This window comes from Marmota monax, unplaced genomic scaffold (assembly GCF_021218885.2).
Source record: "Marmota monax isolate L192 unplaced genomic scaffold, Marmota_monax_Labrador192_F-V1.1 WCK01_AAM20220418_F8-fsc01270, whole genome shotgun sequence".
In the NCBI taxonomy this organism is placed as follows: domain Eukaryota; kingdom Metazoa; phylum Chordata; class Mammalia; order Rodentia; family Sciuridae; genus Marmota; species Marmota monax.
In genome coordinates this window covers 10,011-36,171 of record NW_026694628.1, presented here as the reverse complement: position 1 = coordinate 36,171, position 26,161 = coordinate 10,011, and the positions used below count along the sequence as shown (strand labels likewise).

Genomic DNA, 26,161 nt, shown 5'->3' with positions numbered 1-26,161 from the left:
CTGCAGGTTGGGGGAATCCTGGGGGTGGGTATTAATACATATTCACTTAATGAACAAATGAATTTGGAGGGAGAGGTGACAGGGGAATAGCTAATTCTTTTTTTCACTTTTTATATTCAGTTGAATAAACACTTTGGTGGTCCCAATTCTTGCTGTTCAAAATGTGATTCATTGTCCTGTAACCTGGGCAACAAGGCGGGGCTTGCTAGAAGGCAAAATGTCCACACTGCCCCGGACAGGTGGGGTCAGAATCTGATTTGCCCCAACGTCTCAGGTGCTTTGGGTGTTCAGAAAATTTTAAGAAAGTCTGGTTCATAGGAATCACTTTTGATGGCCTGCTGGGGAGATTCCAGATATGGAACAAGGCTCCTTGAGTTTAATCTTCTTGTTTTATTTTATTTTATGTTTTTACAAATTCATTAACCTCAGAGTTTGAAAAAGGAATCTCAGTGATTGGTAAGAAACAGGCAGAGCTGAGCTGAGGACACACGTCAGAAAGGGCTCTGTGCTTCCCTCCTCGGCTCAGAGTGTCTACACCAGTCCTTTCATGGTCAGACGGGATGGGAAATCTCCTTTTTCATTCTGGTAAACGAAAGTCAGCTCCTCTCTTGTTTTGCTTTTTAATCGTCATTGTTGCAGGAAATGGTCCGTGTGTCCTTTGGCAACTTCTCTCCTGACACGAAGTTTCCTAAGGGGAGACCTCCGAGGGAAGATGGTCTCTTTTGCAGCTGACCCTCGCTGTCCACCCACACGCCTCCAGAATTGCCTAGAAGCTTCTCCTAAAGTTTTGTTTTTCTTTTCTGTAGAACATCAGAGGTCACCCCCCATCTTTTGTTTACTTGGAAAAGCCAACAGCCATTTGTCCGTTTGCACAACTCAGTCTTGGTGATGAAACTGTATATATACAAATGGGGATAACTTGGAGGGCCTGACGTGGGTTGAGCAAGTATTCTCCAGCCTGTTTATGCATGATGTATTTGTTGACCAATTTAAACCACCCAGAGCATAAACAGGAATTTTTTTTTTTTAACCACCGCTTTTAACTCTGTGTTGGCAGCCTGACATTTCCCCATTGCGCTTTGGGTTCTTCAATATTAGGACTAGATTCCAGATTCCACAACTTGGTCATTAGATTGGACCCCACTCCGTGTTCCAGGCCCACTCATACTCATTTCAAAAGCTGCAACCATCAGCGCTTGGCACCCCCACAAGTAGACCAGGCCCCTTGGCCAGGGAGGGCCAGGGAAGGAATGCTGGCATGGGGCGAGACTCCTCATCATTTCTTTCCCATGAGCTCCCCTCTCCGTTCCCAGCTAGAGCAGGGAGAAGACAGAAGGGCAGGGTTTCCTGAGCTGGCTGCAGGCTGCGGGGACAGGGTGAGCTTTCTTGCCTCAACCTACATCCAGCTGATGTTTGTGGCTTCTGCTCATGTGACCTGGGGGCCGTGGGTCGGGTGTCTCCTCGTCTGGGAGGTGCTTGGAAATTTCCCTGCCCTCTAGTTCATGAGCTGCCTGGGAACCTGCTGGAATAGTGTTCCCAAAGGAGAGAAAGATGGAGTGGCAGGGAAGGGAGGGCTCTCCTGTCTTTGCAGGTGTCCCTAGGTGATGTGTGGCACTCTGCGGCCTCCAGTTTTGCACAGAAGGCCGCAGAGTCTCAGACCCATAGAGGGGCTTGCAGAAAAAATTGCAGCTAAGTTTCAGGAAAACTGTCAGCTTTGTAACAATCCCTTCGGGAGTAGGAAGAACACATCTCAGTTGTCTGTCTTCACCAGGGGCTGCCGGGAGCTTCTCAGCCTTGCCCCACTTGATCCCTCTCCATTCCCCCTTCCCACCACGGAGCAGTCTCCCTCTCCCCTTCCTGTCTGCTCTCCTCCCATTTAGGAGGATTTCTATTTTTTAGTGTTTTTCTTTGAAATGTTTATTTGAAAAATATGTGCATTAGTTAAATAAATTCTTCAGGTGATTCATATGGTTTTCCTCTGTCTGGAAAATGCAATACAATTAGAAAGTACGATATTCTTGTTTTGAATTTTAATTCTACCTTGATTTATTTTAATCCCACAAATTAAATATTTTAATATACTCAGCATTTATTTAGATTTACCCATGATTGAACTGGGTGCGGTGGCACATGCCTGTAATTCCAGCTACTTGGGAGGCTAAGGCAGGATGATGGCAAGTTGGAGGCCAACCTTTAGTGAGAACATGCTCCAAAATAAATAAAAAAAAAGAGTTTAGGGTGTAGCTCAGTGATACCATGGCCCTAGGCTTAATAAGAATTACCCATGATTATGTTAAGAAAAAAATACTTTATCTCCTGTCATTCAGGTTGGTTTTCTTCTTCCCTAAAGAACAAACTTTGTTAATTTTTTTTTTTTTAAATAGAGGGCTAGGTGGAAGCCTTCTCAGTTTTATTTAGTAGACTATTCCTTATTATGTCTGGCTCATAATAGTAGCATTTGATGTACAATTCTAGCTCCACAGTATTTTCCATGCACATTGTAAGGATGTTACTTTACTGTGATTCAACTTCTTTGGTAAGAAATTAATCTCTCAGGTCACATTTGTTTATTTGTTTATTTTTGTGATGCTGAGAATTGAGCCCAGGGCCTTTGCACATGCCAGGCAAACATTGTAACACCAGCCCTCTCTGGTTGGTTTTAAGAGTTTTTCCTTGTCTCTGGGTTTTGAAGCTTACTTCAAAATGTGTAGGTATTTGTGGATTCTTTTCCCCTGAAAATTATTTAGGAGGAATTAAAGAACTCTTAGTCTCAGAATTTACAGTTTTCTTTTTCCATTCTGTACAACTCTATTATCTTCTTGCTAGTTCCTTTTCTACATTCACTTTATTATCTCACTGGAAATTCTGATTAGTCCTAAGTTAGACTTTCTCACTCTGGCTTCCTTCTTTCTAAAAACCTTTATATTTTTTCCATCTCTTTATTTCTTCCTGCTACATTCTTGTTTTATTCTCCATAATTATTTTGCAGATTATCTTATTTCTGCCTCAGTTATGCGTAACCTGTTTTTAAACACTCTATTATACTTTAAATCCCTTTAAATTTTTCTAAATATTGAGTTTCCTTCTTTCTCAAAGCTTTCTATTTTTATATTATCTTATTCCTTCTTATTTCTTGTTGCTGTTGGATTGTAAAGGTTCTTTATACACTCTGAATATAAATCCCTTGTCAGATATCTGGTTTGCAAATAGTTCTCTGATTCCACTGAAAATCTATCTCATTTCTTTAAACTTAACTATTTTCTGCAGGAAATAACTTCCAATTTTGACATCTTTGCATTTTTTATACCAACTCTCACTAATGATATTGTACTTCTTTGTTTTTATTTTAATCTTGTTATTCACCATTTTAACGATTTCTAAGTACAAAAATGGTTGCACAGAGCATCAAGTACATTCACTTTGTTGGGCAGCCCTGACCACTGTCCATCACCAGAGCCTTTTCATTATCTCCAGCTGAACTCTGTCCACATTAAGCAATAACTTCTTGTTCCCCCTTCCCTCCAGCCCTTGGATAACAGCTATATCCTGCTATCTGGATTTTACTATTCTAGGTAACTCATGCAAGTGGAATCACAGAATATTCATCCTCTGGTGATTGGCTGTTTACTTAGCACAGTGTCTTCAAGGTAGCATAGATCAGAATCTAGTTTTGAGTCTGAATAATATTCCGTTGTGTGTCCGCCCCACGTTTGTTCATCCATTCTTTTTGTGGATCGTTTCTACCTCCTGGCTATTGTGAATAAGGTTACTGTGAAAACCCGGGTATCTGTCGGAGACCTTTCTTTGGGGTGTGTCATTGTAGTGGAGTTGCTGATGGTACAGGAATCCCAGGCTCCTCTCCACCAGTTCCACTCTACCTAGCCATGATGAGGGCTCCAATTTCTCTATGTCCTTGCTGTTACTTGCTATCTTCTGTGTGTCTCTGTGCACGTTGTTGTTGCTAACAGTTGTGTGGGTCAGTTTTTTTTTCCCCTGTGACCAAAGTACCTGATAAGAACAACTTAGAGGAGGAGAAGTTTATTTTGGTTCATGGTTTCAGTGATTCGGTCCGTGGTCAGCCGACTCCATTGCTCGGGGCCAAGGTGAGGCACGGTGGCACGGCAGATGAGCACGGCAAAGAAAGCTGCTCGGCTCGTGTCAGCAGGAAACAGAGCAAGGAGCCAGGGACAAGACATGCAATTTATAAGGACACAACCCCAGTGACCTGCCTCCTCCAGCCATGCTCCACCTGCCTACGGTTACCACCCAGAAGTCCATTCAAATTCTTAATCCATCCAATGGATCAATCCACTGATGAGGTTGTAGGCGGCCCCAGTACTCACCTCCTTCAGCCATGCCACACCTGCCGACAGCTATAATCCAGTCTAAAGTAGGATGAACCGATTAGGTTACGCATCCCATAATCGAATCATTTCACCTCTGAACTCTTCTGCATTAGCACAGGGAATTTGGGGGGACACCACAACTCCAAACCATAACAGTCAAACTCATATATGTGAAGAGGTGTCTACTGTAGCTTTGATTCACATTTCCTTGGTGCTTAATGATGCTTATTTGCAATTCACATAACTTCTTTGGGGAATGTTTATCCAAATCCTTCACCATTTTTAATTGATTTTTGTTGTTGTTGAATTATACTAGTTCTTTAAATAATCTGGATATCAATCCCTCATCAGATGTATGACTTGTGAATATTTTATTCTGTGGGTTGAATTTTTCACTACATTAACACTGTCCTTTAATGCCTAGTCAAGGGTGTCCAAATGGGAAACAACAATCTTCATCAAATGTGCTGGTAAAACTGGTCTATATGTGTGTCTTTATGTCAGTATCACCGTGTTCGACTACTATAACTTTGTATTAAGTTTTAAAATTGGGAAATGTGCTTCCTTCAACTTTTTTCCTCTTTAATATTGTTTTGGCTCTTCAAAGCTTCTTGATATTTGCTCTCCTTTAAGTGGACCACACACCCAGCTCCCTTTATTTATTTTAATTTTATTTATTTATTTATTTTGGACAGGGTATCACTGCTGTGTGGCCTAGGTTGGCCTCTAACCTGCATCCTCCTGCCTCAGCCTCACAAGTCCCTGGGATTGCAGGCTGGCAGCCCCTGCACCTGGCCTGGCTGCATCCTGGTGAAGACAGTTGACCCAACTGTACAGAGAGTTTCCTATGGTTCATCCAAGGCTCTCATTGTCTCAGTTTGCACAGATGTGAACTGAATCCGTGAATCTCCACGGTGTGAGGAAGCAGCCCAGCTTGGTCTTCACAACACTTACTCCTGAGCCACGCTTCCTGCCTTTGCCACGTGTGAGGTCAGCTCGTCACCTGGCTTCCTTCTGTCCTGCCATGGGGCTGCCTGGCTCTTCTGCTCTGAGGCCCCGGGGTCAGGCTGACCTGGCTGCGTTTAGATGTTGTTTGGTTCCATAGGAGCCTTAGGAAAGCGTGAGCCAATTTCACACACGGAAAGTGGAGATTTCAATTGGAATTGTACATGGACAGAATAAAATTTTTAATTGTGCTAAAAAATATTAGCACAATAAAAAAACAAGTCGATTCCTTATAAACAGAAAAGACATCGTTAAAAAAAACCCCTCTTTACTTTTAAAAATAAATTGAAGTTAGCTTCATGGAAGGTGCTGTAAGGAAGAGCGAAGTCTACTGTGTTGCGGCGTCAAGGGTAAAACAAAAGCACAAAAATCGGGACGATCCGTGGAAAAACCCTTCCAAGGCAGAGGGCGGCACACTTTGTCCGAGTGCGCCACCTGCTGGTAAGGACTGAAGAGTGAGCTTCGTTTTCGCTTGCGGTTTCAAGGTGGCATAAACCTGTATAGTGATCCACAGGGGCTCCAAGGCGACTTCCACAATACTCTACCATCATTCCTCCAAGTCGCCACTCCCTGTGAGAGACTTTGGGTTACAAAAAAATATATATGTAGCATAGTATATTGTTTAATCTTTGCAATGCCTGCAAATACACATACATTTAAATACTGTGTATATTTGTGTGTTTATATATGCATGAGACAATTTTAGAAGGAAACTCCCAAGCTAGTGACCTTGACTGCCTCTAAGAGAGGACTTTTCATTGCATACTTATTAGTATATTTGGAATATTCCCTAATGAAGATGGTGATCTAAATCATTAGACATGTTTTAAATTGAAGAAAGACTCTTCTCCCTTCTTCCCCTTGTCTCTAATCTGGCTTTGTCATTAAACCTCTTGCTTTAATGTGCCATTTTGTAAAAATGTATAGTTTCTATGTCGTGCAGTTCACAGTCTACCAACCATACTTCAAAATGTACAACTGGGTTAATTATACACAAACACACACGTGTATAATTAAATACAAAGAAAACTACCACAGGCATAAGTTGCCATGAATATGGGTCTGAACATGAGTAAACGTCTTCCCTGCTTATCATCCTTGCCGCTGCAGCATCCTTCCATTCTGCAAACTAAAGTCTTCCTTGACTTTATGGGAATTTCTTTTCATTCTTTCCTCCCTTTCTCTCTCTGTTCTCTCAGAGACTCCTTCCACCTCTGGGATTGTCCTCTGTGCTTGTTACCTTTTGTCTCATATTTTATGCCTATTTCTCTTTTTCATTCTTTTATTTTCTAGCTTTCGTTTGGAATTGTTTTAACCTTCAACAATTATGGTTTTAATTCTTGGTGGAATCAAATTAAATGTCAGTTGCTGTACTGTTCTCTCTGACGGTCCCTCTATACAGCATGTTCTTGCATTCACAGATTTGATATTGCAGCACAGTCCTATCCTAACATCACCGAACATGCTGTTTGGACTTTCCCAACCTCTGCTCCTCTTAGGGTCTGCCTTTCGATTGGCTCATCTACCTTCCAGGGCCCTCATGAATCTGGTGCCCGGGGCTTTGTGTTCATGCTTTCAAATGAAGGAGTTCGAGACACATGACCAGCACCCCCTCTGCCCTTGTGTGTCTCTGCAGTGGGCTTCTCCCTTTTGGGTAGACTGGCTCAGGCCTGAGACTGTCAGGGAATTACAACCAAAAAACATCCAAAAAAGGTTCTCTTTTTTCTTTTATCCAAGTATGATGTTCTGTTGTGCGGATACACAACTCTTAGGTGTCCATTCTTCTGCTGATGAACATTTGGGTTGTTTCCAATCTTGGACTGCTACAACTAAAGCTTCTATGAAGGTCAAGAGCAGGTTTTTATGGACACATACTTTCTTCTCTCTTGGGAATGCACCTAGGAGGGGAATCGCTGGATCCTATCATGGGCATGAATTTACTTTTTTAGGAACTGATTACCTGGATTCCACAGAGGGCACCATTTTATACCTCAACCTTTCCCTGCCATCCCCACCTGCACTCGGTGAGCTCAGCCTACTTCATTTTCGTCCATCTCATAGTCCTTTTTAATGGATGCATAATGTTTCCGTGAGAGGAGCGTATTGGAATTTACTCAGCGCCGTCCCCACTGATGAGCCTCCCTTCCTGTACTTTGGCCTCTAGAAACAAAGCTGCAGTGCTGGTCTGTACTAACAGGACCTTTAATTGCTAGGAGATGGGCTCTTGGAATAGGATCGCTGCATTGAAGGATATAAATATTTTAAAATAAAATAAATTTCATCTGAGAGCTTTCCAAAAAGGCTATAATAACTTGCATTTCAGTAGCAATGAGTGCAGAGAGTATCCGTTGCTCTTTCTTCCCAACCTCACCACTAATTTTCCCCAGTAGCCAATGTTATAACTTTAAAATATTTTTTCAAATTGTTATTTTAGTTTTTACTTCCTCACCTATTTAGGAAGTTGAGGTTTTTTCGTAGGGTTTTGGACACTTATCGTTCATCTACGAGCAGTCTACACCGATGTTGCACATGTTTATTTTTGTGAGCTCTATTTATAACAGATTTAAAGTTTTCTCTTTTAAAAAAATCTATTGTTTTGTTGACAGCATCTGTGCTATATGAAAAATTTTAAAGCTGTCTTTTATTATTTCTGGCTTCATAATTCTTTTCCCCCAAATACTTGGTATATAATGCAGGAGTGCTCTACTCATGAGCTACATTCCCAGATCCTTTTTTTTTTTTTTTTTTTTGTGACAGGGTCTCGCCACTAGGTGGCCCAGGAAGGTCTGGAACCTGCATCCTCCTGCCTCAGCCTCACAAATTTCTGGGATTGCAGGCTTGCAGCCCCTGCACCTGGCCTGGCTGCATCCTGGTGAAGACAATTGACCCAACTGTACATAGAGTTTCCTATGGTTCATCCAAGGCTCTCATTGTCTCAGTTTGCGCAGATGTGAACTGAATCTGTGAATCTTCACAGTGTGAGGAAGCAGCCCAGCTTGGTCTTCACAACACGTAGTCCTGAGCCACACTTGCTGCCTTTGCCAGGTGTGAGGTCAGCTCATCACCTGGCTTCCTTCTGTCCTGCGGTGGGGCTGCCTGGCTCTTCTGCTCTGAGGCCCGGGGTCAGGCTGACCTGGCTGCGTTTTAGACATTGTTTGGTCCCTGAGGAGCCTTAGGAAAGCGTGAGCCAATTCCACACACAGAAAGTGGAGATTACAAATAGAATTGTACCTGGACATATCGATTTTGGATGAAATATAGTTTTATTGTAGTATTTCATACACGAAACTTGTGTGCTTTTCCATTAGTGCAGATCTTGTTTTGTGTTTTCCAATACAGTTGCAATTTTATAGCTAGTGTATCATACCTGCTTGAGACTATCTGTACACCGTCAAGATGGTCCACCAAGACGGTCCACCAAGAGGGTCCATCAAGACGGTCCACCAAGACGGTCCAAGGAGCAAACACCCAGTTTAAAACAGAGCATTGCCCTGGACGTCTCCACCTCACCTCCATGGCTCCCCAGTCTCCCTGCCTCTTACCTGGGGGATTTACTGTCTTGCTCTTGTGGTGACTATGCCCTCGTTTTTCTTTATAGTTTTATCACCTATATCGATTGCTCTGAACAATATTTATTTTTAGTATTTTTCATGGTTAACTTTGACAAAAACAAGATCAGACTATTCTCTTTGGGGAAGAGAGTGGTTATTTGGTCAGATTCATCCATGTCAGTGCAGAGAGTTACAATTTGTTCGTTTTTACTTCTGCACATCACTCGATTGTCTGGGTATCCTACCATTTGTTTATCCATTCCACTGTTTGTGAATATTTGGGTCATGTTTGGCTTTTTGCTGTCTGAGTCTTCTTATAAAAATATCCTAGCCAGGCACAGTGGCACAGGCCTGTAATCTCAGCGACTTAGGAGGCTGAGACAGGAGGATTATGAGTTCAAAGCCAGCCTCAGCAATTTAGTGAGGCCCTAAACAACTCAGTGAGATCCTGTTTCTCAATCTAATACAAAATAGGGCTGGGGATGGTTGAGTGCACCTGATTTCAATCCCCAGTACCCAAAACAAAACAAAACAAAACCTCATGCAGTTATAAAAAGGTTTCTCTGATGTTCTTCAAACTTTTGCTTATTTTTTCACTAAAGCAACTTTTTAAAATATAAATCCTCTTGTGAGCATTTTAAACTGAACATCTAAAATTTCTTCATCATAACTATTTGCAAAGAATGTACTTTATAGCACATTGTATATATAAACATTTTTTAATGAAAGATTAATCCTTCTTTTAAAAAATATTTCTGATATAGTACAGATGACGTGGTAATTGGATATCAACCATCAGCTATTCTAGAAAGACATGAGCAAGTTTTTTTTCTAAATAGTTAGACATTTTACTCTGTTCCTTTGCCTCTTTGGCTGTTCATTTACCTCCCTACAGAATTTTATCTTCTTGTAATGGATTTTTATGCATGAAAAATCTTCATTGCCTTCACATCCATTTCTACCACAAAGATATATATGAAAATTGAACAAAAAATGTTTATGACCACAAGGCTTTAAGTGTGAAATTTTTTTCTGTGATTACCTATTATTAAAGTAATATTAGTACATAACTGATTGAAGCAACATGAATACATCACCTCTATAAAATAGTTTATCTGTAACTTTAATTTTGGAAATGCATCTCCCAATGGATGGAAGGATTTTTTTCATTTATTTCATATGTACATAGATGATGTCATTCTCATCTGGAATGAAACAGTGTCGACTCTATTCTAATATTTTGTTCTGATCAGTGCAAGCGCTCAGAAATCTTGTTCACATAAATAAATGAATAGAAATGAGAACAATTTTGTTATAGCATTGCTACTCAATTCTTTATACTCCTTACAAGAGAAATGTTAAAAGCCACATAGTGATCTATCATTAATTTTTAATTATCCACTAATGGATATGTCTTCCTTCATTTTTGTTGAAAGCCAAATAGTGGAAACCGCTTGACTTGCAAAAATATTTATTAGTCAGTCATTAGAGTCGTTTGATTTCTCAATATCTGGGAAGTGTACCAAAAAGGCTTTATCAAGACCTAGCAAATGACCCTAAGTGGTGTGTCTTACTTTTCAGAGAGCTTGAGAAATGAGGTTCACAGATCCCCACTTAACTCACTATACCTAAAAACTTTTGGAAATAGTGTACTGAACTCGGTGTGTCCAGCACTAGTGTCAACAGTGATCCCGCATGGGCGACCTTGTTCCATCTGAACTCCTGCTCCTTCTGGGGCCAGAAGACCTGACAAGAATAATCTTAGAGAAGGAAAGGTTTATTTGGCCTTCCTGGTTTCAGAGGTCTCAGTCCATAGATGGCCGACTCTCTTGCTCTGGACCCATGCACAGCAGAAGGGTGTGGAGGAAGAAGCGGCTCAGGACCTGGCCACCAGGAAGCAGAGAGGGAGCTCCACTTCCACTCACCAGGGACAGATAAACCCTAAAGGCACACCCACCTCCTCCAGCCACACCCTGTCTGCCTATGGTTCCCAACAAGTTAATCCCTATCAGGATTAACACACTGATTAGGTTAAGACTCTCATAACCCAATCATTTCGCCTCTGAATGTTATAGTATTGTCTCACACATGAGTTTTGGCGGATGGACACATAACTTGAAAGCCTGTCCTAGATACCATATAATTTCCTCCATAAGCATTTTACCGTGTAGCTCTAATATAGTAGGACTCGCCCTTTATTATTACCACATAAAAAATCCAGTAAAGATTTAATATGATGAAACATCCAGGTGAGGTTCACAGGTCCCCGATTGTCTTTATGAATTTCTTCACATCTTGTTTATTTGAATGCAGATCCTTATAAGGTTCATACACTGCACCGTGCAGGTGGGGCAGGCACTTCCGTGGAGAGACAGACACCTGCTGTCCCTTTTGGAGTTATGTTTAGTAATCACTGAGAGCTATCATCTAGGGCCTCCAATTTATCAGGGGCTGCATATCAACCCTCCTGTGGTCACTAGCTGGAACATTTCTACAAAAAGAAAGCTTTGGCCCTTGGGAGTGCTTTAAGGTTCCCTCTGCTGCCTGGAGTTCAGAACACACTGCCCAAGATAGGCCAATGGGGCTAAGAATTATTTTGAGCTGAAGGCACTTAACAGGAGGTGGAAGAAGATCACTCTGACCTTTGCTCTGTTTCCTAAAAGCCAGAGATGAACTCCCCACGTAGCACATGTTCTCCTTACTAAAAGGAGGCAACATCTTATTCAGAAGGTTGGGGCTGAGGGAAATCCAAACACACAGCCCTTCTCTTCCAGTCACTTCTCCACCCACTTAGCCCTCCCCCAAGCCCCTTGCCCTCCCTCACCACGTTTGCACAACCTATCGCTCTGGGTCAAGCCAGTACTGTGTCTTTGGACTCTGCTTCTGTGGGTGTCCTTTCCTATGAAGGCTTTCCTACCCTGAGAAGTGTGGATTAAGGAACATGGTAGCTTTTTCTCCCCTTGACCTACGTTGTGTCAGTTTAACTCTCAGAAGGAGCTGGGAGAGAAACCTTAAGAGCATAGAAGTAAAGTTCTGCCTCTACCATCTGCCCGTTTGACAGGCCCCATCCTTTTCAAAAATTTCACTGATTTGCTTGACTTTCTTATTTCCTGGCACCATAAGATACTCTGGGATCATCTTGTGCTCACTTTCCCTGTTCAGCCCTGGAGTCCCCACTTTCATGCTCCTCTGAGGAGTCCTGGTTCCTTTCATTGGAGAATGGAATTTGGAACCCAGGATCTGAGTGCTGGCTGTGCTGGCTGCTCCCGAGCTGCCACTCCTTGTAGTCTCTCTGGCTGGACGAAGCGAGGAAATCCCCGTGTGTGCAGCTGACCCACGTGGCTAGCAACAGAACCACAGAACCTATATCACCACAAGAGGGGATCTATTAGTTTGCCTTATATGATGAGAGTCTGGAAAGTGCCAGATGGTGGTCTGCAGGCTGGAGAGCTGAGGAAACCACGAGCTACTCTAAGAAGCCAGAGGCTCAGAATAAGAGGGACCAATGACGCAGCCCCAGGCCACGGTGACAGCCTGGAAGGCCCTAGAGCTGCTGGCCCAAGTCCACGTTTAAAGGCTGAGGAGCCTGGAGTCTGATGTCCACAGGTGACAACAGCAGTGAAAGTGACCCCCATTCTGCAAGAAGGTCCAGCGTGGGTGCACGCAAGCCCCTGCCACTGGTGCGCTGTGCTCCTTCCAGGCTCCCGGATGGTGCTGCCCACTCTCAGGGCAGGTCTTGTCCACTCAGTTCTCAGGCCACACTTTAGTCCTCTCTGGAAACACCTCCAGACACATCCAGAAGCATGCTTTAGCAATTTTCTTGGCATGTCTTAATCCAGTTAAGTTGACAACCAAAATTAACCATCACACACTTCTTTACATTTATTTCCCTCTCTAAAAGGAACCAGCCATAGGTTCATGTTGATATTTCTGACCCTTGTCCAGCCCCAGGATTTATTCTAGCATGATTCCTTTGTTTATTTTAACCTCTTTCCCTGATGGTGAGAAACCTGGATCCCATTAACTACCACAGGCTTTCCTGTTTGTTGAATTGCAATGTGTGATGGTTTCGTAAGGGTTTGTGAGAAACCACCTTAGCAACTGGAGGATAGAGTTCGATTCGCACACCCTTTTTGTTTTCAGCCTTACTATCTCCAGTCAAAACATGGCCTTGCAAAGTTACTGAGATCAGCTAAGTAACCTCCCCTGCCCCCTGCAGTGTGGTTGTTATTTATTTATAATACAGTTAAATCAGTCTGTCTCAGTCTGCTTTCCATCTTGGGTGGAAAAAAATCAATACCCTGGTTGATCTTTCAGAAATTCACATAATCTAAAATTTGAACTTTGTGGTGCACAGGCCTGTGGGTCAGACAGGCCATGCAATCACGATGCAGTAGGACATAGAGTCTCCCAAGGATGCCCTGCAGTGGGACGTCATTTCTGAGGCCTGACCCCCAACTCCTGAAAACCACTGGTTTGTTTCCATAGTGTTTGCCTTTTCCAGAATGTTGTGTAAATGGGATTATTCAATAACATTTGGAGTCTTATTTCTTTCACTGAGCAGTTTCATCCATATTGTGTGAATCAAGATAACTTTCATTGCTGAGTAGCGTTCCATTTTGTGACTATACACCAACTTATTTACTTATATCACCTGGCTGAAAGACATCTGAGTCATTTTTAGTTTTTGGTTATGAATGAATTTTCTGTAAACATTTACAACAGGTTTTTCTGTCAGGATAAGTTTTCAATTATTTGGATCAACAAATGGAAATGGATTGTTGGTTCACATGGAAAGTGTATGTTTAACTTTAAAGGAAACTGCAAAACTACTTCCAAAGTGCCTATACTATTTTGTATTCCCGCTGGTAGTAAATGAGAATTCCACTTACTTTCTTATCTGTGTTTCCATGACCGAAACATAATACTAGAAATAATCCACTTAAAAATAATCATGGTGGGAGCATGTGCAAAGGAAACCTGTTGAACCTTACAACCCCCTTCACGAGCACATCCCTACTGACCTGAGGTTCTCCCTGAAGTTTGCCCACCTCTGTAAGATTCCACCCCTTAACCTTGTGATCTGAAAACATGTTCTTTTAGATTTGTTAAGGTTTGATTTATGGCCCAGAATAGGGCTTGTGTTGGCAGATGCCCCACGTGCACTTGAGAACATGTGTCCCACTGCTGTTGGTTGGCCTGTCCTACAAACTCCCGTCAGCTAATAGTTAATAGTGCTGGTTAATAGTGCTGTTCAAGTCATCCTTGCGCTTAGGATTTTCTGCCTACTTGTCTATTCATGACTGACAGGGAAAGGTTGAAACCCGCTCTGTAATTGTAGATATCCATCTGTCTGACCTCCAGTGTTTCTTGATGTGCTGTTTTGTTAAGGGCCTGTACATTCTGGATTGTTAATCACCTTGGTGGACTGGCATCTTTATCAATAAGCAATATTCCCTTCTATCCTTGAAATAGTCCTTGTTCTGAAGTTTCTTTTTCTAATATTATTATAACTACTCCAGTTTTCTTTTGGATATTGTTTGATGGTATATAATTTTTAGCATTCTCATATTTTTTACCTATTTATGACTTTATTTTCAAAATGGGTTTTAGAAGTCTTTATATAAATGGGCCTTGACTATTTCTGGCTTTTTACTGATATATTTGGTCATTCAAACTTAATATAGTTATTGATATGGCTAAATTAAAATCTCCAACTAGTAGCTGTTTTTTATTTATTCTGTTTTTTTTTTCATTTTTCTGCCTTATTTTTCATTAATTAAACTGTTTTAAAAACAATTTTTTAGATGTTTATGGACCTTTATTATATATATCACTGAGAATTGAACCCAGTGCCTCACACATGCTAGGCAGGCTCTCTACCACTGAACTACAACCCCAGCCCCCTAGTTGAACATTTTTTTATGATTATATTTTTCTCTCCTCTATTGAGTTATCATTTGTACCTCTTTAAACAATTTTTAACCATTGGTATAGGAATCTAAATTTTTGATTAGTGTATCATTATATAATATTTTACCTACTCACAAGTAGTTTGACTTTTAAATATCATAGTTCTACTTCTCTGCTAGTATATATATTAGTCATAATATATTTGTATGTAAAATATCTCTACATTTTACCATATATTATATCTGTATTCTATCTACTCTCTGTATACATATCTATGAATATGTGTACGTATTAATGAATCAACAGAAAGATGAAGAGAAGTCAGACGCAGGTTTAAAACAGAGCAAAAACCCAAGCAATCAGATAAGGAGAACAGTGCTAGGTGAATCCTGAGGGAGCAGAAGAAGCCTTCACTCTGATCCAGAAAAGTCACTCAGGGTAGCCTGGGAAGGGCCATTGTATTAGGATAAGACTCTTGTAATGATCTAAGACTTACTTCACATCTTCACAGCACTCATACCATTTTTATTTGATGACACCTTAGTTGTCCTGGCTGTCTCTCTAACAAATTGTGAGTTCTTAAAGGGGAGGGAGTTTACCATATGCAAATTACCCTTGTTCTTCCCCTCCCTTTCGTATTTTTCTCTTCTCCTTTTCCCAGTTCTCTCATCCTCTCTTCTCTTCTCACCTCCTCTTTCCTTAGCCACCTCTTTTCACTCTCCATACCTCCTTTCACCCACCTCTTAAAAAAAAAATCAAGAGGCCTATTTTTATTAAGTTTTAGGTTTACAGAAAACTTTGGAAAGTTCAGAGAGTTTCCATACACACCTTGCCTCTGCCCCCTCAGTATCTGCTATTAGTAATGTCTCGCATTCGTAGGGTACATTGTTGCAATTGATGAACCAATATTGACCTATCACTAATCAGAGCCCATAGTTGACATTAGGGGGGTCACTGTTGGTAATGTACATTCTATGGGTTCTGACATATGTATAGTGACAGTACCCACCATTACAATATCATCCCCAATAATTTCACTGCCCTAAAAATGACCTTTGCTCTATCTGTTCATTTCTCCTTCCCTTCCCAGAACCCTTGGCAATCACTGATTATTTTACTATTTCCATAGCATCACCTTCTCTAGAACGTCATAAACTGGAATCACACAGAACAGAGCCCTTTTGGATTAGTGTCTTTCACTTAGCAATATGCATTTAAATTCCTCTCTGTTTGTCATGATTCATTAGCTCATTTCTTTGTAGCATTGAACGTGGTTCCGTTGTGTGGATGGACCACAGCTTTTCTGTTTACCTATTCAAAGACACCTTGGTCTTTCAATTGGTTTTGTAATAATGAATAAAGCTTCTATAAGCATTCATGTATAGATTTTTGTCTGGACATAGTAATATATTTTTTAAATAAGGTGTGGAAAAGGAGGGATTTCTAAGAACAACAGAAACACTAAAGAAAACATGTATTAAAATTTCCAGACTGAGGGGGAAAAAACAAAAACAAAACATTTATGAGCAAAACAGCAGGGGGCGGTATTTGCAAAGACATTTTACAACAGTTGACCATTCTATTTTACTTAGTATATTATGAACTTAAATAGATTACCAAGTCCTTTGACTATTTTGTATTATTTTTTACAGGTATGTCTGTGGTAGAAGAGGCACATAGCAGAAAATCTCTCTGCAAATCTTGTAAGTATTATAAGATCATAATATTAAAGTCTCAAGAGTCCAAGAAATCTTATAAGTATTTAGACCTGCTAAGGATGACCAGAGTTAGATTTGTGTCTCATTATTAGAAAACATATCATGAAGTGCAAAACAATCGTAATCTATAGACTTTTAGATAGGCAGAGTTATTTTCACAGGACAGAGCTTTGACTTTTGAATGCTAGATATTTCACAGATCTCGTAGGAATAATATTTGCTGTTTTTCTCTGTAGCTGTAGGAGAAAAGGATAATTTACCCCTTTGGTTATTTTGCTGACAGTTCTTTCACCAGCAATCACACAATCCTTTGTTGTAAGACCAGTTGATGGCCAGAATTAGAATTCCACCAATTAACACCGAATGAAAAAGAAGAACCCCAAATAGCCATGGAACTCTGAAAAAGGAAAGGAAAAGATGCAGAGAAGGGGTATACATGTGTGTAATGGTATAGATAATTTGTATCTTTAATGCACACGGCTTTCTCGAATCAACAAGAAAAATATAAATAACTAAATATAAAAAATCAACTAAGCTTATCAAAAGCAGATTAGAAGAAAGGCACTCAATTGACCTAAATGGATGGCCATCCCATCTCAGCCCAGAGAGCATTGTAGGCGAGGACTGAAGGTGGAATTCAGATTCTTTGTTCCACAGTCAATTTGCATTTTCTCTACTGCACAGGAAGTGGTGGATCCAGATCCCTGTTTTCTGGACTCGGGATTACTAGCCTACATTTCATAAGGTGGGTAAAACTCCACATTTCCCTCCACCATGGAGGCTTAATCACTTAATCACTGTGGTTTTGACACCTTTGAGCAACGTCCCCTTCTTGTATATCAATATTCATAAAATACATGCTAAGCAGGCCTAATGAGTTGGCCTTAGGAATAAAATCATTTATGACAAGCCTGTCTAGAGCTAATAAATGTCTACCAAAATCATTGTTTTTGTTTTAGCAGAGATCATCTTTGGCCTTCTGTTCCCCCCACCCCACTACCTGGCAAAAATGAGATATAAGAGCATTTTAAATAGCAAGAAGATAACATCTTCTGCAGGTTAAATGCCTGACTTTCTTTTTGCTCTCAGGTGGGTGTGCATCCAGCTCATTCTGTGAAATATCTGTTGTCTGAGAAGTTTAAATAACCATCTGATATGGAAGGCCAGGAAGTCCAGCCTGGCTTTCTTTGCAAAATGTGTTTTGTGTGTTATCTGCATTATAACTGCCCTCCTCTCTGAACTGAGCTGGGATCCAAGAGTTAAGTGTATCCCATTTTCCTGCTTATAGTTTTTTTGTGTGTTTGTGAAAAAATTAATCTGAACTCAAACATGCAGGTATCTAACTGGTCAAGCTCTGCCCTAATCCCCTGAGAAAGTCTCCAGAGGTCCCTCAGCTCAGCCCACACACAGAGCTCCCAGCAGACAGTGTACAAAGACAGTGGTATCAGCCACTCTGGTTGGGTGCCTGTCACTTTGCTTAGCACATCATGGATGGGACTGGTTATCTCCCTGGTGATTGTGGAAATGAAGTCTGCCTGGGCAGGGAACTCCGCTGAGCCTTGTAGTGGGGGTAAACTGAGGGCAGGACGTTTGGCAGAGAAATAAGAGGGAGCCATAGAATGTCTCAAGCTAAGTGTCTAACCCTCATGTAGGCTACTTGAAGAGCTGTCTGGGGTCGAAACTTTTCTGCCAACCAGAATTTCATGTAAGAAACAAACTCAGCAGGCCAAGGTGGAAGCATTGCAAGTTTGGGGCCAGCCAGGACAACTCAGAGACACTCTGTCTCAAAATACTGAGGACTGGGGATGTAGCTCAGTGGGACAGCACTTGCCTAGCATGCACAGGCCTTGAGTTCAATCCCCAGTACTTAAAAAAAAAAAAAGGTAATCCTGGGAGAGGCACATTGTCTCCTAGCTTAATTCTGCAGAGAACCTGTTTTGAAGAAAAGCATTGCAGAGATGTGGTGGAGAAAGGAAATGAAACTGTTATTTTTTTAAAAAAAGTGCTGTCTTCCAGTGGTCACACCCATATATCACTTTTTTTTTTTTAACACGATCCTTCTCTCTCTGGTAGTAAGACTTTGTGAGCCAGTTTTCATCTCTTACTGATCTTGTGTTTTTATGAATTGACAAGAAAACAATGAGAGAGGCTGCCTAGGAGAGGAAGGGGATTGCTCCAAGAACTCTGCAGGCCTTGCAAGACCCTACCTGCACTTGTCACATTGGCCAGGTAAGGAGCTTGCTTTGATCTCCTTGAGTGCCCACCCCACCTGCTGTGTCCCCTCTCTTTCTCTCCCTTCATCCTACCAGTAACAATATGTGCCAACCTGGACAAGGCACTTGATCTTTCTAAATCTTTTCTTTATTCCAAATAAGGATCAGGAATTATACATGCTTAAAAAAAAAAGAATTATATACCCCAGTATCCCAAATAGGTGAAAGCTGCAAATATTACTGAGGTTATATTTTTCAGAACCTAAAATTTTGAAGGGAGTGAGCTCAGACAGTGGTGCTATTTTAATACTAATGAACTTACTTCTTGTGCAAAAGCATTTTTATGTGTGCACACGGTGGCTGCTGAGGCCCTATCTAGGTGCATGTGTGGGTGAGGGAAGAATTGACCCCTCATCCGACCTGCCCACACGTATCTTTTTCAGTCTTTGAAGAACAGGCTGGAAATTTATCTTTTGATTGTAATCTTACTTCTTTCTAATTATTTTTCTTGTTATTGATAAATACATAGAAATAATTTCCATTCTAAAGAGGGAGAAACATTTTAAGAGTATGATTCAAGTGACCTGCTCACATGAAGCATTTGCTTTATTTTCTGATAAAAAATACAATTTGCCAGGCACCATGGTGCACGCCTGTAATCCCAGCACTTCTGGAGGCTGAGGCGGGAGGATGGTGAATTCCCTGCCAGCCTCAGCAAAAGTGAGGTGCTAAGCAACTCAGTGAGACCCTGTCTCTAGATAAAATACAAAATAGGGCTGGGCTAGAGGTGTAGCTCAGTGGTTGAGTGACCCTGAGTGCAATCCCAGGTACCAAAAATAAATAAATAAAAATGGTAATTAGTTAAAACAACTCTTCAGGATGAAGTTGCAAGCAGCAAGGGCTTTGTTCCTGAGAGTTGCCCTGACTCAGCCCTGTACATGTCTGCACACTGTGTTTCCCTAACCAGGGTGCTGTTGGTCTTCAGGAGACTCCAGTGAGGGCAGTGGGGGAGAGTATTATTATTATTACTTTTGCAAAGTGAGAGTAAGATCCAATCCACCAGTTTAAGACCATGTCACCTTTCCCCCCAAAGGCGATCCCCACCATGTCCATCCCCACCCAGGTTCTTCCAGGCCTGGGCACTGGAGAAGCTGCAGGAGGCGCGGCTTCCTGAGGGGCCCAGGGATCTTCCTCCCCCCAGCTAGCTCAGGGGATTCTATCCCAGACTGGGGTGGGAGCTGTCCTTCAAACCCATCTGACCATCCTTCCAGGGCAAGAAATGTCTGCTCAGGAGGGGTGTTTAAGAACAACAGTTTCAAATGAATGAATCAAAGGACTGAGGAGAAAATGAGTGAACAGGCTGATGCCTGGCCAAGAATGCTGCTGTGGGCGATAGGGAGATCCAGGCTGGCAGTGTCCTGGGCACGATTCTCTGTAGGGGACATAGTTGGGGAAGGGTGCAGTGAGGAAATGGTGACAGTCACATTGGCTGGAGGTGTGGCAGTTCCGACCCCAGAAGCAACACTGTGATGGGCGGGGGGAAGCCTTAAAAACAAACAAACACATGAGAAAAGGAGAAAAACTTGGACGTCTTTACACCTGTTTTTACTTCTCTTTCTGCACAGGCTGGATTCTGGGAGAGCAGTGATAGAAGTTTCTCACCTTTGGAGGAAATGGCCTGCTACCAGTCACTTGACCAAACATGTCATGTGAATTATGTAAGTAGCTCTGCTTGACACCCAGAGGGACCCAGGAGCAGTGGGCACAGGGCTACCCCTCCTTGAGCCTGGGAACCACAGTGAAGAATCTACTGTCACTCTTTGGAGTCCTGTTGTCTGCAGTCTGGGAAGTCTTGGTTTTCCCAGTTAGGGGTGGAGAAGAGCCCAAGACCAAGGTCCCTTAGAACTTCCTGAGTTTAGGACTCTCAGCCCCAACCTTCCTCCACCCCCTTTCTGCAGCCTACTCCACATGGTCTTCTCTTTCCTCTGATGCTCTGGAGCCTGCCTGACTGCTCCCCTGGAGACCATCTTCAAGGGGATCCAGGGGCAGCGTGGTGGTGGGGCCGTGTCTTGATTTCATACCATCAGCATTGCAGATGAGCTGACACCTATAAAGTACTGTTTTCTTTGCTTGCCCTCCCCCACTGAAGTTGCATCTTCACAATACATTACCCTTTCCTGTCCTCAAAAAGAACCAGTGGAAGCTGAGAATTGTGTTCAGGTTTGCTCTGTCTCTGGGCTTCCAGAGAGATTTAGCTTTGATGATCCTTCAGCTTCTCCAGGGAAACAGAACCAACAAGATACATGTATTCAGAGATTTAGTTCCAGGAACTCGCTCCTGTGACTGTGGGGGTTGGCAAAGTCTAAGGCTGTAGGTAGGCTGGCAGGCTGGACCCAGGCAGGAACTGGCACTGCAGTCTGGATACAGAGTTCCTTCCCTGGGAAACCTCAGTTTCCCAACTAAGTTTTCTACCCTGTCCTGGAGGCTGAATGTCACACCTTTACAACACCCTCACAGCAACACCTACATTCATGACTGACTAGATCACCTGTGCCACAGCCTGGGCCAAACTAACACAGAATGACCTTCACGCTCAGTTTCAAAGTCTCCTGGACTGCAGGGGACAGAAAACACTCCACGCAAAAGGCTGGCACATGCTTGGATGTCAGAGCAGGCCTGAGTCATGTGATCAGACTGTGGCTCCTCAGCTTGGGTAACTCAGACCTGAATTGTGTATCCCAACTGGGAGTTTCCACGGGACTAAGTGAAGAACAGAGAGGCCAAGGGCAGAAAGTTGCTATCATTTCTCTACTCTCTATCCTCAGAGGAGTTACAAAGAAGTTGCGAGGGAATTGTCTGATAGAAGCTAAATTTTGACATTCAGTATTTAAGTTAAAATGATTCCAAATTGATTTACTAATTTTTGTTTCCTGTCAAGGTGATCGCTGAATAATTTCTTATGTAGAGGGGCTCGATGGGATCTTCTATGGTGTGATCCCATAGAGCTCCAGGAAAACTCATTTATTCCAAAAAGTCTTTTTTTTTTTTTTCCCCAATTGACCCACGACAGAGCCTGAGATTCTGCAATTAGGTGCTCATTTTGAGCAATAACTTCTTAAACCTGTTACAAGGAAACACCTGAAAGTTTTGCATCAACAAGGTCCTGAGAGCACTTTGGTAGGTTGTGCAGTGAACCCAGAACTCATTCTTCCATGCAGCCTGGATGGACCTCCTGAGTGCAGGAGTAGGAGATGGGGGTGGGAGAGGAAGCATCAAGAGAAAGGGTCTGAGGGACCATGAAGAAGGCGAGGGGGCTTGAGGAGAGACACCTCTGAGGCAGCTGCTGGTCCAAGACTGTGCTGAGGGCAGGAGCACTGATCTGAGCTGATATACCAGCTTTTCCCTCAGATGCTAAACATGCCCCCTATTCCTCCCCCCAACTTGGACCCCCACAGTCTCCACTTCTTGGATGGACAACTCCTCCCGGTTTGCCTGGAATTTTCCCAGTTTCAGCACAAAGAGACCTTTGATGAGGACTCTGCTCAGTCCTGGGCAAATCAGGGAAGCAGTCACCCTAAGTGCTACATCACCATGGAAACAGAAAAGAATTGTTTTTATGAGTTTCTTGAGTGGGGACAACAGCCAGACAAACTTCAGTTTGGGTGGCAGCACTGAGACCCTAAAGGCAGACCAGGCCCCCAGACAGCTGCATGCTCAGTAGTAAACACCTGACTGACTTGTTTGGTCCTCTGTTTGGTCTTTTTTTTTGGCCACTCTCACTAAAGATGGGCCACAGGAAGAGGACATGCCTGTGCTTGCCTGTTGGGGCCAGCAGGTTTTAGTGTCAGAGCATCTGTTAAATAGTGTGTGACCTCAGCAAGTTTTGATTTTGTTTTTTTCCTCCATGTCCTCATCAATAAAATGTGATGTTTTCTGTCAGATGTTACATCCAACTCCAGCATGAGCCGTCCTTGTCTGTTTTCCTCTCTAGGAAAAAGCAGAAGGGCTCTGGAAGGACAGAGAAGGTGCCTCCCCCACAGGTAAGGAGGCAGCAGGAGGAGCTCGGGGTGGAGCTTTTCTCAATAGAGCTGGGGGCCAGCCTCCCCAGGCACAAGACTGTGTTCACCCCAACAGGAGCAAAGGCCTTTCCCAGGGAATTGAACTATTAGGCTATTAGCTTGCATACTCTCCTTAGCAAGGGCAAGCTTCCCCTGCCTCTTGTAAAACAGAGCCCAGGCAGGGAGGGGAGGAGCAGAAGTGAAGGATGAATAGCTCAGGGCCTCCTGAGAGAGTCTGGGGGCCTCAGGCCTGAGCACAGGGAAGGCCCTGGAAAGGGTGGCAAAATGTAGCAGTTCCCAAAGAAATAATGTCTGGGACTCCGACCAGCTCGGTTAACTGATTCCACGATTTTTGTGCCAGTTTCCTTTTTTCACTACACGTGGGTGTGAGGTGATGGAGCAGATGGCCCCCTAATTGGCCTAGGGTGAGCGTTCCTCTGGGTCTTGCCCTTCTGGTTTTCCTCCTCCTCTTGACAAAGTATTTCTTACATATTAACTTTTCGTGATGGCTTCCTCCCAGAAGCACGGCTGCTGAGGATCCTCCTGGTGGGCAGAACAGGCAGCGGGAAAAGCGCCACAGGAAACAGCATCCTCTGCCGGCCAGCCTTTGAGTCCAGGCTGGCCGCCCAGTCGGTGACCAGGGCCTGCCAGGGGGAGAGGGGCACGTGGAATGGGAGGGACATCCTGGTGGTCGACACGCCCTCCATCTTTGAGGCAGAGGCCCACTCGCAGGAGATGTACAGGGACATCGCAGACTGCTACCTGCTGTCTGCCCCAGGGCCCCACGTGCTGCTCCTGGTCACCCAGCTGGGGCGCTTCACGGCCCAGGACGCGGTGGCAGTGAGGAGGGTGAAGGAGGTGTTTGGGACCCAGGCCATGAGGCACACGATCGTGCTCTTCACCCACCGGGAAGACTTGGGCGACGAGTCCCTGGACCATTACGTGGTCAACACGGACAACCTCGGCCTGCGCCGGCTGCTGGCGGAGTGCGGCCGGAGGTACTGCGCCTTCAACAACCGCGCGGCGGGCGAGCAGCAGCGCGCGCAGCTGGCCGAGCTCATGGCGGTGGTGGAGCAGCTGGAGCGCGAGCGCTCCTACCAGGGCGACCACCTCTTCCTCCCCGGGCCGCGGCTGCAGCCAGGCGGGGGCGCCGGCGGCCCGGAAGCCTATGCGCACTACGTGGCCGAGGTGAGGGCGCAGGTGGACAGGCAGAAGCAGGCGCTGCGGAAGGAGGAGAGGAACTGCAAGGTCAAGGCGACCCGCAGAGCCGAAAAGTGCACTTTTTTTGAAATTTGTGCCATTATTATTTGGTGCAGCTTAATTCTTACTGTTATTGCGCTGATCATATATTATCAGGTCTGATGCTTTGTGTTTTAGGGATTTCAAAATATATCAATTACCGCATCCACTGCTCTAAGTATCCTCCTCAGAAAGAGGCCCCCCTGGTCTGTCGAGGGCTGCAGGTCTAGGCAGCTCCGTTTCCCCTTCTTTCTTAACAGACTTCCGGTTGGGTTCAGAGCTCCGGCCTCAGTTCCAGGGATGTTTTGTCTAAATACAATCCAGGTGGTCGTATGGTGTTTATCCTGCAGGTCGTTGATATTTATCCTGAAGAATTAAAGTCATCTTACTACAATGACACATGCATACCTATGTTTATAGCAGCACAAGTCACAATAGCAAAACTATGGAAACTGCCTAGTTAGGTATCCATCAATGGATGAGTGGGTAAATAAAATATGGTATATGCACATAAAAGAGTTTTATTCCACCATAAAGAAAAACGAAATGATGGCACTTGTAGGAAAATAGATGTAACTAGAAACCATCTATAACAGGTCAAACTCAGAAGGTCAAGGGTCATTTATTTTCTCTCATATGTGGAAATTAGAGAGGAAAGAGAAAAAGAAAGGTTAGGGATGGATGTCCTAAAAATCAAGGGGAGATCAGTAGAGGAAAGGGACCTAGAGATAGGAGGAACGGAAGACGGGGGAAAATGCTGGGGATTTTAAGGAATAATTTTTGTGTGTGTGGGTTTCCATATAAATTCCCAAGTAATTCTTATTTATAAAATTTTTGCTAGGATTTTGATAATAATTGTTTACCAAATTTTTATATCAATTTGACAAGAGTCAACACCTTTAACCAGTAGATTCTTTCAATCTATGAAATATCTCCTCTCTTTCTTTCACCAGTGTTTTGTAGTTTTCATCATGAGTCCTGTTTTTTTAAAAATTTAGGCAGATATTTATTTTTTGAGTGTTGATATATTGTGTGCAATATGAATATGTAACAACAAATCCCCTCAATATGTACAACTATAATATAACAATAAAATGTGGAAAATGTTTTTAAAAACTATCATCAACTAAATACATAGATACATACACATAGGTACATACAGTGCCATTCTCTTTGACAATGATTGGTTCAGAAATGCTCATGAGACACCATGCCAACCAATGAGAAGTGAGTAAAAGTCTTGGTAGGTGGAGTAAGAGGTTTTTCCTTCCCAGGGGAGAACTATAGCAAGAACCAGCCTCTCTTCTTCCTTTTGACCTAGTTGGGTCTGGTTGTGGTCCTGGCACTGCAATAGCCATCGTGCTACTAACTCAGACTTGAAGACAATGCTTCCAAGTAGAACAGAGAGATGGAATAAAACCCAGATCCCGGGTCCTCCACCCTGGAACCCTACTCTATCTCTGCTTTTCCAGTTATGTTAACCAACACATTTCCTAATAGGGCAAGCTATTTGGGTTTCAGGTCTTTTTTCACCTGCACTTAAAAGCATTTGGACTCATGAAGAGTTCTCCACATTCCTTTTTTATCCTTGAAATCTGTCAGAATTTCCCTGTTCTCTTGCTTCCTTTGAGGAAGTGACATCCAGAGTAAATGAAAAGGTTTGTTTTTTCTTGTTCTTAGAATTAGGAAATTAGCAAAACACTTCTAGTTGGATTATTTTGACAAATGGGAGCAGAGGAAATACTATTTCTAGGCAGTGCTCCTCTGTGCTTCTTCACCAGTCAGAGGGAAATCTGAGAGAACAGAGCTCACATCTGCATGCTCCAAGGAATCTGTGTAGCAAACATTCCTGTGGGAGGAAGGGCGAGGGAAAGCCTCGCTCCTCCTGTAGATGCCCTGGGTTAATGCTCAGTCTGGTCCCCTGGAAGTTCACAAGGGGCATGTCAGCTGGGGACCAGGCAACACTGCTCAGGGGAAAGTGGTGGGCGGAGTCTTGACTGGGAAGCCTGGGAATGAGCCACCCACACACATGGAGGGGCCAACCTCCTGAAGCCCCACTCTCTGATACTTTCTTGGAACCAGACTGCCTTCCCTGGAGGGAGGATGAGACCATCCATT

General features: G+C 43.1%; 1 protein-coding gene across 1 annotated transcript; it reads left to right on the top strand.

Moving 5' to 3' along the window:
• The first annotated feature begins 18,577 nt into the window (after window positions 1–18,577).
• LOC124078165 (GTPase IMAP family member 5) lies at window positions 18,578–25,162 on the top strand. The gene is made up of 4 exons (XM_046422865.2): window positions 18,578–18,762; window positions 20,372–20,464; window positions 22,738–22,786; window positions 23,325–25,162. Exons 2-4 carry the CDS (start codon window positions 20,420–20,422, stop codon window positions 24,164–24,166), a joined length of 936 nt encoding a protein of 311 aa, XP_046278821.1. The 5' UTR covers window positions 18,578–18,762; window positions 20,372–20,419; the 3' UTR covers window positions 24,167–25,162.
• The last annotated feature ends 999 nt before the right edge of the window (window positions 25,163–26,161 follow it).

Excerpts from the sequence above, each read along its gene's own strand:
- LOC124078165 (XM_046422865.2), top strand. The coding sequence starts at position 20,420 with ATGGCCTGCTACCAGTCACTTGACCAAACATGTCATGTGAATTAT. Across the intron at positions 20,465-22,737 it reads AAACATGTCATGTGAATTAT|GAAAAAGCAGAAGGGCTCTG; the intron begins GTAAGTAGCTCT and ends TTTCCTCTCTAG. Across the intron at positions 22,787-23,324 it reads AGAAGGTGCCTCCCCCACAG|AAGCACGGCTGCTGAGGATC; the intron begins GTAAGGAGGCAG and ends GCTTCCTCCCAG.